The sequence below is a fragment of the Lates calcarifer genome, linkage group LG14 (genome assembly GCF_001640805.2).
Source record: "Lates calcarifer isolate ASB-BC8 linkage group LG14, TLL_Latcal_v3, whole genome shotgun sequence".
In the NCBI taxonomy this organism is placed as follows: domain Eukaryota; kingdom Metazoa; phylum Chordata; class Actinopteri; family Centropomidae; genus Lates; species Lates calcarifer.
In genome coordinates, this window is record NC_066846.1 from 8,551,197 (window position 1) to 8,567,048 (window position 15,852).

At 39.7% G+C, this 15,852-nt stretch overlaps 1 protein-coding gene across 3 annotated transcripts; it reads left to right on the forward strand.

Moving 5' to 3' along the window:
- The first annotated feature begins 828 nt into the window (after positions 1-828).
- Positions 829-15,755, forward strand: si:dkey-33c9.6 (active breakpoint cluster region-related protein). 3 transcript variants are annotated; one of them, XM_018696460.2, is made up of 23 exons: positions 829-867; positions 1,898-1,991; positions 2,316-2,428; positions 2,805-2,909; positions 4,279-4,512; positions 7,290-7,397; positions 7,512-7,566; positions 7,648-7,700; positions 7,888-8,025; positions 8,170-8,291; positions 8,668-8,824; positions 8,908-9,027; positions 9,117-9,192; positions 9,626-9,721; positions 9,912-9,986; positions 10,120-10,217; positions 10,591-10,692; positions 11,570-11,733; positions 12,034-12,173; positions 13,334-13,468; positions 13,933-14,038; positions 14,265-14,406; positions 15,245-15,755. In XM_018696460.2, the coding sequence occupies exons 2-23, from the start codon at positions 1,940-1,942 to the stop codon at positions 15,344-15,346; spliced, it is 2,493 nt and encodes an 830-aa protein (XP_018551976.1). In that variant the 5' UTR covers positions 829-867; positions 1,898-1,939; the 3' UTR covers positions 15,347-15,755. The 3 variants fall into 3 exon arrangements, with proteins under 3 accessions (XP_018551976.1, XP_018551974.1, XP_018551975.1); XM_018696458.2 differs by lacking the exon at positions 829-867 and having other exon boundaries at positions 1,841-1,991; XM_018696459.2 differs by lacking the exon at positions 829-867 and having other exon boundaries at positions 1,841-1,991; positions 9,915-9,986.
- The last annotated feature ends 97 nt before the right edge of the window (positions 15,756-15,852 follow it).

Below are 15,852 nucleotides of genomic sequence, written 5' to 3' on the forward strand. Positions count from 1 at the left end.
AAGACAAAACACACACAATCACACACATACACAACTCATGATTTGACTTTGAATGATGAATGAATAAATGAACTGCTACAGACATGATGTAAACTTGCTGTGTGTCTTTAACACATGCAGACATAACTCATGGTTGTTTCTTTTCATAATAATGAAAACAGAGCTCATCACGATGAAGGTTAGTGTTAAATTTGTTCCTTATTACCATACACTTTAAGCTTAATGGAGTCACTGGGAGCAGCACTGCATTTTGTCTTCACACTGACTGTCACTATATAGTTGATTCAACTTAATTTCTTATGTTTATTGAGCTTATTTTCTGAATTTCACTTAACTCAGTTTTACAAAACTCATAAAATGATGCTGAACTAAGTCTGGTTAATTCACGTAGAAGTGGGAAATGAACGTAGTTAGAAGTAACAAGAATCATATGTTATATGTGTAAATAAATTGCTCTGTGCAACTTTATAAACTGGCTCTGGCTGGGAGCTGGCCTGGAACAGCACTGTATGGAAAAACATGGATGCATCTTGTTAAATGAGCCTGTTGTAAGCGTGGTTTGGTAGATAGGAAGTCATTTGGCAAGGACCAAAAATAAAGGAAGATATAGAGCTCACTAGGCTGAGATAAGGCTGGGTGTGAGGTGGTACCTTCCGTCATATCTAACTCTGAATTAGTTATTAGACAATGTGCAAAACTCTGATCTGCAGAATGAAAATAATGGACCACAATCACATTTTTAAGGCGGCACAGGAACTTGCATCTCTAAGCTTAATGAATTTAACTTATTCACTGTGTCTTTACAGATAAAAACGACCAGTTAATGAAGGTTTAAAGCGTCACCCACCATCCAAAAGTAAACTAAAGGTAAGCCACCAAAAATCCAACCACAAGACTGGAGCTTGTTAGCTCTCCCAGACTGACAGATCTTTCAACAAACACCCGACCAGTCAATATCTAAAACTAGTTACAAATAGAAGAAGTTAAACTGGTGTTTTGATTCATAATTGATGGAGAGACACACCAATGCAGTTTATTCATTTGTAACACATGGTTTTCATATGAATAGACTGATTTATGTGTTCAGAAATTCTATACTGGTTGTTTAAACTTTAAAACAAATCCTACACAAACAAACAACCTTCATTGCTTGTAAAAAGACTGTCAGTGTGTAGATATGGCTTCGCGACACTACAAACCTCAACCACCAGCAGCAACGTATTGTTTAAACGCTGCTGCAGGAAGTAACTGAGGGCCTCTGTGGTGTTGTGGTGAAACATTCACTGCGTCAGAGCAGTCAGAAATGTTCGGCTCTGTTAACATCAGCTTAGACAGACACACAAAAACATGAATGAAATAAAGCTCCTGAAGAGGTTGTGCTGTCAGGTCTTTTCCTGTAGAGGGCAGTGTTGCATTAATAAAAACAGCTCCTCAGCTCTTTCTCCATTCTTGACTATTTCACACTGTCACCATCAGCAAATGAATTCAGACTTTTACATGTTTATCACCAGATATGGGTGTGTGTCTTTATGACTGTTAATCTGATGATGACTTGTTAAATATGCAAGCTGACCCCAGTTTAGGCTGGTATGGTCACATAGGAACTAGTTAAAGTTGAAACACTCATCATGATGAGAGAATATTCAGCGTTTGTTTTTTTTTTAAGTTTTGAATTATAAATAGTCTGCAGCCAGTGTGATGAAATAATCACATTTATAGGAAGTGAAGTGCAACTGTGGGAATGGATTAAACGTGCCTGTTCTCATCAGTTTCAACGGGTTTCACCCAGACAGGAAGCTGTATTTTCCTCTTTTGTGCATCCTTAGTAGAAAGAGGAAGTTTTTTTTTTTTTTTTTTTTGCCACTCAGCTGTGAGTGTTCACATGCTGCGTCTCCAGAGTTTTCAGCCTGTGCTGCGAGGGGAAGACCTCCGAGCTCCGATGGACATCTACCAGGAGGCTGTGCGTTATCTGGAATCACATCATGTACCAGGTGAGGCACGGAGACATTGTGTTTTGTTGTGTAAGGATAAAATTAGTTATCAGTAGTCAGTATATTTCTCCTTGGAGAAACACAACACTCACTCATTCAGCATTAGATAATCCTAAATAAAACTGAAAGTATCCAACCTGAAATGTGCTGCTGTTTGTTAAAATAACAGAATTCATACTTTTTGAAGAGTAAAAGCCACAAAGTCAAAGAGCAATTATCTCTTTATTTGTAACCACAGCTGATGTGTAAACATTTCAAGGGGGAAGCAAATATGGGAACTTATTTTTTTTTACTGCTACAACATATTGTGTGTTTGCATGTCAGTTGTAGTGGAAGCAGAGCCGGATGTCTTGGAGGAGGATGTGTTCCAAGAGGAGGCAGTGTCCTGTTTTCTCTCTCCTCTCCAAACAGAGAGTATAGATTTCCCCGACACCCCTGTGAGTTCACATTTCATCCCCATCACAGATAACATTCTCCATTGCTCAGTCGACTCTCTGCAGTTCCTCTTATTTGCTTGGTGGGCGATACAGTCTTTCAGCATTTGTTTTATTTTCATGATGCCAAACTGATGATGGAAAACTGAGAGGGATCCAAGGCCACATGCAGCAAATGTGGTTTTAGATGCGCCTTAAGATGCATCCCAAACCTTTCAATACTGTAAAACAGCTATTACAGGTCCTCTGTGTATGCCTTAAAGTTTATCTGATTAAAATAAATTCCCTCGATCCCTCTTACTGTTTTGATCACTGTGGCCATTTGGAGTGTCACTGACTGAACGATAGTCGTGATACTGATTTTGTTGTTTGATTTCAGACGTTGTGCAGCCCGGAGGAAATGTTGGAGAGGAGACTTGTGGTCCTGAAAGGCATCCTGGAGAGTGAGGAGGTTTATCTGAGAGAGCTGGAGGCACTACTCATGGTAACACATAAAAATTCATTTAGATTTTGACCTATACCCTGTTATGATTAGTACTGTTAAACTTCCCTTTTGGTGTTTACTGGCGCCACACTGAAATTAGACTTGTTTTTTTTTTTTTTTTTATTACATAGCTTACAGGAAAGAGAACTCTTATTATGAGTAATTTTAGCTTCTCTAAACCTTTTTTGGTTTATGTCACATAAACACACAGGAGGTTATTTTATTGTTCTATATGTGTTTACTATATCTGAATTTGAGCAGGAGTAGTGTGTGTGTTTCTGCTTGTGGTCATTGTGTCATTCAAGATTGCAGTACACATCCAACGTCTTTATTGTTCAGCTTCCTTGTTTGACCACAATTGGATTTTTCTCTGATATCCATCATATGAAACTACACAGCTATCAGCTGGTTAGCGTAGCTTAACATGAAGACTGTAAAGAGGAAACAGCTAGCTTGTCTCTGTTCAAAGCAAACAAAAGCCACATATGAGCACCTTGTAAGCTCGCTGTTCAATACTTAATATCATATTTGTTTAATATGTACAAAAAAGACTCTAAAAACCAAAATTTGCAATTTTATGTGGGATTAAATGCTGTTCAGATGGTTGCTTGGCAACTGCTCCAAGAAACAGTCTGGTGCATAGCTAACAGAAGCTAATGCTAACCCCCAGAAAACTGCAAATGGGCTCTTTTTCTCTTATAATAATATATAATATTAGACATGTCAATGCTATCATTAGCATTTCAGCAGCTAGTCGGTGAAAACAGATTTTTTTTTTTAAGGTTTGGGTTGACTCTTAATATGAGTTGACACTTGGTAAGAGTAGAAATAAACTGAGGCAAAAAGGGCGTTCCCAGTCAATTTCTTCTGTTTTACTCTGTGTTATTAATAGCGACAGCAACCTCTTGTTTCCTCATTCTCCTTCATGATATGACTCGTCTAGCTTTAAAAAACGTGGATGTGAGAAATTAAGCAGAAAGTTGATGTTGAATCTTGGTCTGATTGTCTTGTTTGTACTGCTGTAGGTCATCAGTATGCATAAGCCAGTGAGCGGGTGTTTATATTTTTCGTTGAAACATGTTTTCTATTCTTGCTTTTATGTAGAAGTGCCTTTATTTAGCAGTACATGTGCCAAAGTTGAGAGGGTACTAAATACATGTGAGTGGAGCTTGGTGGTGTGAGCTGAAATGTGAACTGTGCACTCAATTCAGTAGGCTATGTTCACACATTCTCATGTTTCACCACAACCTCTGTCTCTTTTATATTTTCTCTCTGTCTTCTACACAGCAGCATGTTTTTCTCACCTACACTGCTAGTCTTTAAACTTTCTGCTGGTACAGCTCAACTGTTTTTTGTTTTTGTCCCTTAGCCCATGAAGGCTCTGCGGGCCTCAGCCGGGACCTCCCAGCCAGTCCTGTCCTCTCGACAGGTCCAGACTGTTTTCTACCAGGTGCCCGAGCTCAGAGACATGCACCAGAGCTTCTACTCAGGCCTGAAGGACCGGCTGAGCGCTTACTGCCAGACACATCCCAGCCCGGGTGAGGAAAGAGAGATGAGCCACCCGGGCTTTGAGCTGATAGTGGGGGACTTGTTTCTGAAAATGGTGAGTTTAGTATTTGTTTTTTGTGTGAGTTTTAAAAAAGAGGCTCTGTTAAACTGACTGTATGACAGACAAAAACAGTTAGAAACTAGCTGTTGAATATAGTGAATCATTTAGAAGAACCAGATACTTTCCTCAGGAGTTGGTGGAGACCAAATCAGAGCTAAAAGGAGAGTGAATATTGGACTTCTGTTCATCAGGTGGACACAAACACAACTTCAGATAAATAATAACATCACTAACATGTTCAGTGGCTTCAACATCAGTTAATACTGCTTTAACAACCTTTTATATTCACCTAAGCAGCTTTAAGATTAGAAAAAGTAATTTCTTTCCACACTGTCTGACAGTATTATACATGTTCTGCATCACCCTGTTCCAGCTCTTTAAAGCTCAATATTCATCATATTTACATATTTAAAACATATTATGAATAAACATATCAAATTCTTCTGTCTCACTTAACTGCATTGAAGAGCTTCCAACCTTTTTCTTTATTACTTTATTTTGTTTTATGCATAAAACCTTGTTTGTGTTTCGTGTTAGTTATATTTTAGTGTTGTACTTTGTCTTTCTGTCTTTATATTTTCATATATCATACTCCTCTGAATCTGTTTTATTTTCTTAGGATAACTTTTTTTGTGTAGATTTTTTTGCACTTATACATGTGCATGTATTATGTTTTTTTTTTTTTTAATGTATAAAACCAAACCAAAACTTCAGAGCAGAGGTGTGTTGCAGCAGGAGAAGCACAGGTGTGAGTAATGATAGTAATTAGGCATGGCTTCAAAGTGCAGCCAAACAGCTAGCATGCACAATGCAGAGCCTTGGAGCCAGTGAACCTAAAGGTGTCGTCATGTTATTTGTTCCACCTGCTGCAGCATAATCATCCCCCACAGTCAGAGTGAATGGCCACGCCCTAATGTGAACCTATAAAACACCTGTGCTCAGGTAGCACTCTTGATAGATCTTCTCCTGAATGAGTGCGCAGTGTGACTGTGTGTCAAGAATTGTGTGTCCGTGTATGAGGGGGGATTGAAACACTGAATATTTAGTGAGAAAATCTTCAGGCAGCTGCTCTGTCCCCTTTATTCCTCAGCTGTTATTCTATCCCCTGGTACTGATGCTGAAATTAGGAGATAGCACATGTTGGGAAGCCATGCTCAGGCCAACTGTGAAAGTTGACTTGTTTACTTTCCCTGTATGAAGCAAATGAATAAATAAAGAGATGAAGCAAATAAATAAAACCAGAGCACTTACATGCAGGATTGTGGAGACAGAAGCACCTTCACTGTTGTCAATCACAAATTAACAGTGGGTTCAGGTCTGAACAGGGCTAATCCCCTTAAAGTCTGTGTAAAGCAATGATACTAATGTGTACTTAATCACACCACAGAGAAAATGTGCTATTAACCACTCGGCTAAATTTGAATGGTTAAAATCAGCAAATACATAAAATTAGGTTTTAAAGTCATGAAAAAATAAGGAGCCCTCTCTCTGCTCTGAGACACTGGGGGCGTGTCAGCTGCAGGCGATGAAACCACGCCCACTCGGTGCAGCACAGTAACCGTTAACTCCCTGTTAGCATCCTGTGTTGGTTCTGCCTCCTCCAAAAGTGACAGCAAATTATCTATGAATTCCCGTTGTTTCCGATGAACGATTGTAAAACTAACTGGAGTGAAAGCGCTGTTATTTCTAACGGTTACAGTGTTAGGGGCGGGGTTATGCTGGGTGGTGGCTCCAGTGCGTCATCGAGCCACCATTTCAGACCCGCCCATAAAATCCTGAGAATGAAACTGATGGAAAACTGTGAAACAGTCTAACTCCACAGTGCAGTAACACAGAGTTTACACGTGTTTTAAGGAACTATTTTCTAATATAAATTATGTGTTTAGAGACAAATCTCTGAATTTGCTTTACACTGACTTTAAGCAACCCAGTTCCTCCTAAGAGATGCTTACACAGCATTAAAACAGTTTATTTTTCACGTTCGTTAAATTGCTCAAGTATCTCTTCACTAAGCTACATTTATTCTTCATTAAGGTCTAAAAAATTTTAAAATAATCCACCGCATTGCCACACAGGGATATAATTCTAAATCTCTTTATCTTTTTGTTGAATAATAGTCACATTTAAAGACCTTTATTCTGAAGAATCAGAGTCCACCTTCAACATCTCTTGCCACTCTAGAAGTTAAAAAAGTGTCATACATATAACAACTGGTAACCTAATATACAGGGGAATACAAGTTGGATTTTTATTTAAAATAACATGTATGTTTCTAATTGGGTAATATCGTAAAATGCAACCTAATTCTAACTGAACTGAACTGAAGGAGTTTTTAAACACAAGACTCTCCAGCTAGACTGGATTTGACTGATACATGTGTTCAGAACACAAATCTTTTCTACGGCAGAACTTGTTTCAGGAAAAGCATTGGTGGAACCAGTTCAATTCAACAAGTTTGTTCCAGAAATGATTAAAATGTGGCAATTATATTAGTCACAGCTGTGTCAAAATTTCTGCAATGAAAATGGTCTAACTTTAGTCTTTATACATATTTATCCTCTGGTCATATATCCTGCCCATACAATGGCTTTGGCTCTCCCGATTTGGGATCCACAGTCATAGGAAATTATGACATCATCTGCAAAAGTGTTGATTTTCTGCTGTGTGACTAAAACATACAGGTTGCATAACAACTTTAATTGCAACAGATTATTTTCTAGGAATTTTTTTTTGATGTTTCACATCATTCATTCAGTATTTTACTCATACAGGTGAACCAGATCGGTCTGTACGGTGGTTTCATTGGAAACTACGAAGAAGCTGTTGAAATTGTTCGCAAGTGCACACAGTCAGACCCTCGCTTCCGAACTCTGGCCGAGGTACCAACAACTGTACTTCCAGGAAAACTGAGTGAATGCATGAATACTCACCTTCTGTAACCAGTTGGATCAGGGTTATCCTTACCAGCCTCACTTTGTCTCTTGCTGTTTCAGAGCATGATGTCAAACAACGGTGCAGACAAAGCTCGGACCAAATACACATTCGAAGGTACAAATTTTAAATTTGTGTGTCTTATGCAGAATAAACTTGTTGGCTCTTGGTGTCTGATTGTTGTCTGTCCCTTTACAGCTCTACTGTACAAACCTTTGGACAGAGTCACCAAGACCACACTAGTGCTGCGTGTGAGAAAACCCTGGATAATTAATTCACATTTGATAATTCGTTTCAAATCCTGAAACCCCAACTTCCTTTTTTATATCTGCTACTGTGCTCAAATTTTTATCTTGTATCAACAATTTGACTTCTGATTACCACTGCTTTCCCTGGAGTAGATTTTTCTGACAAGCCAACTTGTCCGTGATCTTGTAGGACCTCCTGAAGACGACACCAGTGGAGCATAAAGATTACGTAGCCTTACAAGAAACTCTGAGATTGTCTCGCAGCTTCCTTTCTGGTGTCAATGAGAGTTCACAGCGTAAACGAGAGGTCACGCTCAGTCACGGCTTGGTGAGGCTTGTCTGTACCAAATCTTGACATGTTTACATGTGCACCTGTCCTCCCCACCCAACTGTGTACAATAACTGAAGCAGCAAAATGTACCTCAGACCATAAAGTGTGTGTGTGTGTGTGTCTGTACGGGTGTGTTTGTAGAGACGTCAGCTGATGCGTGACGGCTTTGTGGTGGATGTGAGCGAGGGGGATCGCAACCTGCGTCACCTCTTCCTTTACACCGATCTCCTGCTGTGCACCAGATTCAAACATGCAACCAGAGGGTGAGTGCAGCGAGAGAGAAACACCAGGGCTTGTGGGAAAAGTGGTCTGCATATTGAGAATCTACCATTAACCAGTAACAGCTCTGCACTCTGTGTAGCGTATGTTCACAGCTGTTTGTCATATAAAGACATCACAGTCCATTGATTCTCAACCAGGGGTGCTTGATGTGTTAAATGACATCCAGTTTAAATTCAGTGAACATGTTTGTAATATGACTGGTGTACTGGAGTTCACTTGACAGGACAAAAGAAGTTAAGAACCACTGTCATAGTTGATTGATATGATGTTAAAACTGTACTTTCAGCATGTTAAGAGGGTCTCAATAGCACAACGTATGTTAAGACATACATCTGTGTGTATGTATGTTTCCTCCAGGAAGCAGGATCAGTACAGGTTCTGCTGGTACCTGCCTCTCGCTGGTCTCAAACTTCGCTGGGTTGCAGATCAGGAACGATCATGTGACACAAATCTCCGCCTACACACCATACGAACCAAGATGTACCTCCTCCGACAGCAGCTGCAGCAACAAGCAGTATGTTTATGTGAATGAGCCACAAATACAGAAAGGAGTGTGTTTACTCTAACTGAAATATAAAAATGTGTTTGTGTGTGAAGAAGGGATACAGAGGTTTGCACCTGGCGGCTCGTAGCAGGAAGAAACTGGAGCAGATGGAGCTGATGTTGCTCACACATTCTCCTCATTACAGATTAGAGCTGCACAGCCCCAGTGACAAGGTACACAATCACACAACCTTAAATATTCAGTATAATGTGTTACTACTAGCAATAGTAACTAAAGAGTAATCTGTTATTTGTCACTGCAGAGCCACACTCTCCTCTTCTCTTCCTTGTATGAACTTGAAGAATGGAGAGAAGCCATTTATAAACTCACTACAGATAGTAAGTCCACGTTACAGTGAAGCTTTTGACTGATCTGGAGGCCATTAAAAAAATTACTAGTTTTACTAGCTTTATTAAAACTGTTGAATGATTGAGAAAATGTCTGTTACTGCATTTTAAACACAACTGTTAGTGGGTAATTTCTACAAATCAACGGCTGAGTTCACTAAAACACAGTCATCTGTGGAGGAACATTTTGTGGGTTTTGCTTCAACACCACGCTTTGGTCTGGATGGTATGATAGCTGAGTGCGATGCAGTTGTGTTACTAGGTCAACAGTCTACATAGGTGAGAAAAACACCTCAGCTTAATGTCGAACAGTTTTTGAGGCACAGTTCCTCCTCTTCTCTTCCTCTTGACAGGAATTCAGTCGAATGTGTTTCAGTGTGTATAAGCTGATTGGTGCCTATTCTTGCCATGTGTTATCTGTCAGACATAGAAACTGTCCCTCCAGACCTGCTCACTCTCACCAGTGCATGTGTGAAACTGAGAATGACCCAGCAACCGCCACTACAAAGCTCAAACGCCGGTACAGATGCCAATTCTCTTTATCAGCCTTTTCTTCTTTACCACAGAATCACATCCTGTGTCTGAAATAAAATGCACTGATCTTTATTTTTTGGACCACAAAACCTATCAACACTATCTATCTCTTACTAAGCTTCACTTTAACAATTAAATACAGCGAGCTTCAAGATATTTTTGTCTGTCTCCACCAGTAGAGGACAAGGAGGCGTTGTGTGGGACTCTGAGTGTGGCGATTCACTCCGCCTGCAGCCTGCAGCAACCAACCTGTATGTTTTTAGCATTTTCAAATTACAATAAAAACATTTAATTAAAAAAAAAATCATTGACAGATATAAATTAGCCTCTGACTGAGGTGAAAAAGTGGTTGGTCATGTAATTTGTTTTTGCTCTTTCTTTCAGGTGTTTATGTGTGTGTAGAAGTGGATGGCTATGAGTTTTACAACAAACAGGCCCAGACTCACTCTTCAGTCCACAGCCTCAACCCACACTGGGACCAGGTTAGACTTTCAGCGTTATTCAGTGTACTGTGGTCTGGAAAGAAAGTTATATGTGAAGTTAAAACATAATGTGGCTGCCTTTTTATTATGGTCTTGTAGATTTGACACCGTTGGTTGTCAAGCAGTCCGTGTCGCTGAATGACGTCTTTGTGTCTAGACAGCATCTGACATGATGTCAGGCCTCACAGGGGATTACAAAGTCAGCAGTGTGGCTCTGCTTTAAACATGATCAGTGGCAGTAAAATCTGCTCTAAATCCAACTGGTAGCCAGGATTGAAAGGCTTTACAATAAGGCGTGAATGCTCTTGTCGCAGCTTTAGGACACTGGAGTGTTTGGTATGAGTGCGAATGACATCTTCTTTATTTCAAACAGGAGCTGTGTTTCCAGGTGGACGGGGCTCAGAACCTGAGGGTGCTCTGTGTGGGTCAGTCTGACGGTCAGGACGAAGCTGTCCTGGGAAAAACTACTTTAAAGGTACCAAGATACCATAGCTTTAGAATCTATCTTCAAAACTACAAATATTAAAACTGTACTTTCTCAAACTGGACCCTCCTCAATCCCTGCTACGACACATAGTTTAACTGTAGTCACACTCACAGATGAACGAAGCAGCCTTCATTAAGGTATAGAGTATAAATACAGCAGGACTTTCCTGGCTCCTGTGAAAAGAGGAACTGTTGTAACTTTTCATGACTGTGGTTTTATCAGCATATCATGCACAGTGCTAATAATAGGCTTTTTAAGTAACGGTGTGGCTAGTGAGGTCTAACCCTGTGGGGAAGAATAAAACTTAGTCCCAAGCTTCTTTGGTTGTATTTATTATATTTATTATACAACACTTCACAATCAAATGAACATTTCCTGTTCTCTAGACTAGGCGAAGGTGTATATGATCCTAAATATGTGACAACCTTTTAAGTTGTGTGCATCTGTGTAGTTTAATGTCTCTTTGTTTACAAGTAAATGTTTGTATAGGTACTCGCAGGGGACTTACATTTGTACGGAGCGTGTTCCATGACAAACACAACACAGTTTTGTAACCCACTTCCACTTCCCGCTGTTTGGTTTGGGATGACACGTTCACGTGGAGGGTACGCCACATGCAAACCGAGTGGAAGTGGGTAGAGAGAGGGTGTAGGTGGTGGTTTGAAAAAGGGCCGACGTGTGATGTGAAAGGGGTCGCTCGTCACCAAGCAACAGACAAAGTTATTGAGCAGCATTTTGCAGCTAAAAGATGAAAATTTTTCCTTCAGGAATTGGTAGAGACCAAAAACGGAGCTAAAAGCAGTGTGACTTTGGACCACTGGGATTCCTGCCCTCATTGATTTGTACATATTTTTGTGTTTATCAGCTGGAATCTAAATCCCTGATTGAGCGATGGAGGAGACGGACTCTACAGCTCGGCCAAGTGGAGGTGACTCTGTCCCTTAAGTACAACCCCCACCCGCTTGAACCGCCCAGCTCCGCAGCCCAAGAACAGCCTGTCTTCTGTGTCCCTATTGAAACTGTGGCTCAGTAAGTTCCTACCAGTCTTTCTGAATACAAGAAAGTATTTTCACCGACCCTGCCTGTGCTCGCAGAGTGTTTTAAAACACTTGAAACTGAAAGCTACAGCTCAGTCTAGAGTTTTATTTCCCTCCTGTGCCTTTTTGGACAGCTAGTTTCAGGAAGTGAGGCGGGTTGTTTTGTGGGACTGTGGACTGAAGAGAAGCAGAAGTGTGGCAAGACTGAAGTCTGAAGAGAAATACAATCGACCTGATGTATTAAACATCTGAGGAGGGTTTTTTTTTCTTAATACCTTCAATCCTCTGCCAGACAGGAGGGGGTGCTGGTCCCTCATGTGGTGCGATGCTGTGTGGAGGAGGTGGAGAGGAGAGGCATGGCTGAGGTGGGAATCTACAGGATTTCGGGGACCACCAGTGAAATCAGCATGCTCAAGGCTGCGTTCAACAGCAGTAAGAAAACATCAGCTTTCTGTTGGCACATGCTGCGATGTTTCACAAGTGTAATTCAGACCAGTTGTTGTTATTTCACACTCTCCAACTGCTTGAAATAACAGGTGTTCGTCATAGTAATGGAAACAGAAATCCAAATGTCTCGTTGTGGGCTTCCAGACAATCTGGCTTCTCTTGACAGTTTTCTCTCAGTTTCACATTATCATACCAACACAAATGGCTCAAAACATCTTTCATTGTCAATGAAAATATGAAAGCTTATAACAGAACAACATAAAGATGATTTGGACATCAATTTGTACAAACATTCATGTCCACTGCAGACATTCTCATTATCCTCAGCTTCACTTTGTGTTTAGTGCTAATTAGCTGATGTTAGCATGCTGACATTCTAAGCTAAGACTGTAAATATTAAAGCAACGTTATGCAACTACTTTGTCTAAAATAGCAGCATCAAAATCATTTTGATGGTACACAGACTTGTAATAAGAGGAACTGCAACTCTGTACAATCTTCTGCAAGAGCTGCGTAACATTTGTGCAAGGTGCATAACTCTTTATGGCATTATGTTACACACATAATTCACGATTGACAGGCTTTGTTTTCTGCACATGAGCTTCTAGGAGTACGCTGCTTCCAGTACCTGTAACCACTCCAACTCTGAGCCAAACAGAATTTAATGCAGCAGTGTCGTGTAATTACCACTTGTAGCTGCAGAGGCCGCTGTTGCCACAGTCCAACAAAATCTACATAGTGTTGCTTTAAATCTGCTGAACATTAGCATGCTAGCTGATGTTAGCAATTAGCTTAAAGCCCCACTGTGCAACCTCACAGCTGCTAACATGTTTGTAGACACATATTTAGTGTTTTTGGTTTGTTCTGAGTAACTACACTCTGAGAAACAAAGACCTCTGAAACTTTTACCAACTCCAAAAACACAAGATAAAAATTGTGCAAGTAGCTTAACATTTTTTTAAATTGCTTAAAATGTTTTTTCATTCAAAATAGTTTGTATCACCACTGTAAAAACCTCTGACTCACACTGTGTCAGCTACATGTTCAGCAACATGACAGGGCTTTTGTGCCTATAAGGAAGGAAGTGTGTACCAAAAGAAGACATGGTAATAATAGTGATCATCATCATCATCTGCCTCGCACAGATCTGCGTGAAGCAGTAACCAGGCTGAGGAGTGCAGAGGTGAACGCCGTCTCTGGTGTCCTCAAACTCTACTTCAGAGAGCTGCCTGAACCCCTCATACCCACCGAGCTGTTTCAGAGTCTGGCCAGGACACTGGGTGAGAGGAACACATCAACAACACATGACAAATCGGAAAAACTTCCCTAAGACCTGAGAGAATTACACAGATGTTTATTTAATCTGCAACGTTTAAATTTTATACAGGCAACTTTTATATAACACATACAGGTTCCTCTTTTTGGCATCTTTTCTAATGTTATTTTCATGCATTTTGAAGCTATCATAGACAGATAATTCATCAGCCTGGCCTAAACTAGATTTTGTGCTCAGTGTTTTATATCACTCTGCATACATTGTCTGGCATCTACACACTGGAAAAACATTAAAACATTTCCTTTTACATCACATCCATTTCTTTTTATTTAGTATTTTCACAGTTGTCAACACCTTCTTTGACATAAAATTTAACAGTACAGATGAGAGGATAATGGCCAGTAAAATGAATTTTAAAGTCTTCTCAGCAAAGTCCACTCAGCTGCATGTGAACTGTTTCCCATTCAGACATCCAAGACATGGACTCGCGGCTCGTCTCCATGCTGTCCCTGCTACAGTCCTGTCCTGACGCCAACCGTCACACCTTCCTCTACCTCATACGCCACCTACAACGGTCTGAATCAAATACACAGCACCACATAATCACTAACTCTTCAGTTTAATTATTGATCTTTTTAAATGATGGGACAAATTTAGTTTGGGTAAAACTTTGCGTGTTTTTCAATGAGGAGGTAAATGTGAGAGAGGTTTACCTGTGTTGTTGCTGCTGATCATTTGAATCTGAGGTGTCGCCTCCAGTTTCTTGCTCCTCATACGTCTCCTAATCATTTCCCTCCCAGAATATCTGAGAGGCAAGACATCAACAAGATGTCTCTGCTGAACCTGGCGACAGTGTTTGGTCCGAGCCTTTTACGCCCCCCTGTGGCTGGAGTGGGACACGACGGCCCTGCTGTGGATATCTCTCAGGAGGTGGTGGTACAGGTGGGTGTGTAGCAGCTGTAACAGAGAGCAAACTGTTATTGTCAGGGTTTTTTGAGGTCATCTTTGGAAACTGTTGACCAGGCGCTAAAAAGTATTATTATTATTATTATTATTATTATTATTATTATTATTATTATTATTATTATTATTATTATTATTATTATTCCATTAATTGTACTGTGATGTTTGCTTTCTAACATGAAGATTTAAAGGCTGGACTTTGAGGTCTTCTCCACAAAGCCAGAAGTAAAATTATAAAGGGGAAATACTCAACACTTTTTTGCTGATGTTAGAGTTAAATTTAAATTAATCAACTCTAAAAATATATACATAGAAAATATCCATCAATAGTGAGTTTCTAATTATAAACTTCCCCTGACTTTAAAAACTCTCAGATCTCCATTTTAAAAAAGGAGATAATTAGAGAAATGATTTCTGAAAATGCAGCTCTTAGTAGATATTTCATAGGAAATATTTATACTTTTAATTAAATTAATAAATATTAAAAATTCTGCCCTGGGAAAAAAATCACTTAAGAATTAGTTGAGCAAAAGGATTAAAAAGTAAAAGTAAACATCTTAAAATGAAAATACAAAGATACACTGACGCTTTGATATTTTTGATGCTATCAGTGTGAGAAATTTATTATGTTATGAAACTCACTACATAATGAGTTTTGAAAGTTTAAATGATTTTTTACTGAAGCGAAGATGAATGTGTCACAAGCATGTACTGTCCAACTGGGTATATTCAGCTGTGGTGTAAAGGTTAAGAGATACTTTTTAAAACTCCTGCTGTTTTGTGTGTGTGTGTGTGTGTGTGCGTGTGTGTGTTCCAGGTCCAGGTGGTTTTCTCCTACCTGCAGTGCAACAACCTCCCTGAAGCCCAGATCTCTGTGCCATATGACACAGACCCTGAAGATGCGACCACCCACATTTGAGACCAGCACCGGTGTCACAACGGCTGGCAGGAAATTCAAATAGAGTGTGTGTGTGTTTTTATAGACATATAAAAACTATACTGACTATACTGTACAGCTGATGTGAAATATTTAAATCAAACCATTTTCGTGCTACATGAATTCTCAAAGACCTGCAACCATTTCGGCTTTTAATCTGTTTTAAATCAAATTACACTACAGTAAAAGAGCTTTCAATCATATCACATTTTCAACAGCTCAGGGAGTTCCCCATTCATCTTGGAATATAAATGTTATCTCTTTTTTTGACTCATTGACTTCTCATCTATGTCAGCTTAAAAGTTAAAGTTCATCTGTGACCTGGAAACAGTCCTCCCACAATGTACATTTACTGTATTATTATTTATGATAAAAGTTAATTTGAAGTGAATGTGTGTTCTCAGGACTCCTTATTGTTTTGAATGTGTATCCAGGACTAATTAGAAAGCCGATGGACTTGTTGGCTCGGAGTAATGTGAAGCTGAAAT

Bases quoted from the DNA above. Each gene is read 5' to 3' on its own strand.
- si:dkey-33c9.6 (XM_018696458.2), top strand. From the start codon at position 1,883: ATGCTGCGTCTCCAGAGTTTTCAGCCTGTGCTGCGAGGGGAAGACCTC. The intron at 1,992-2,315 runs GTGAGGCACGGA...TTTGCATGTCAG, and splicing joins GGAATCACATCATGTACCAG to TTGTAGTGGAAGCAGAGCCG. The intron at 4,513-7,289 runs GTGAGTTTAGTA...TTACTCATACAG, and splicing joins GGGACTTGTTTCTGAAAATG to GTGAACCAGATCGGTCTGTA.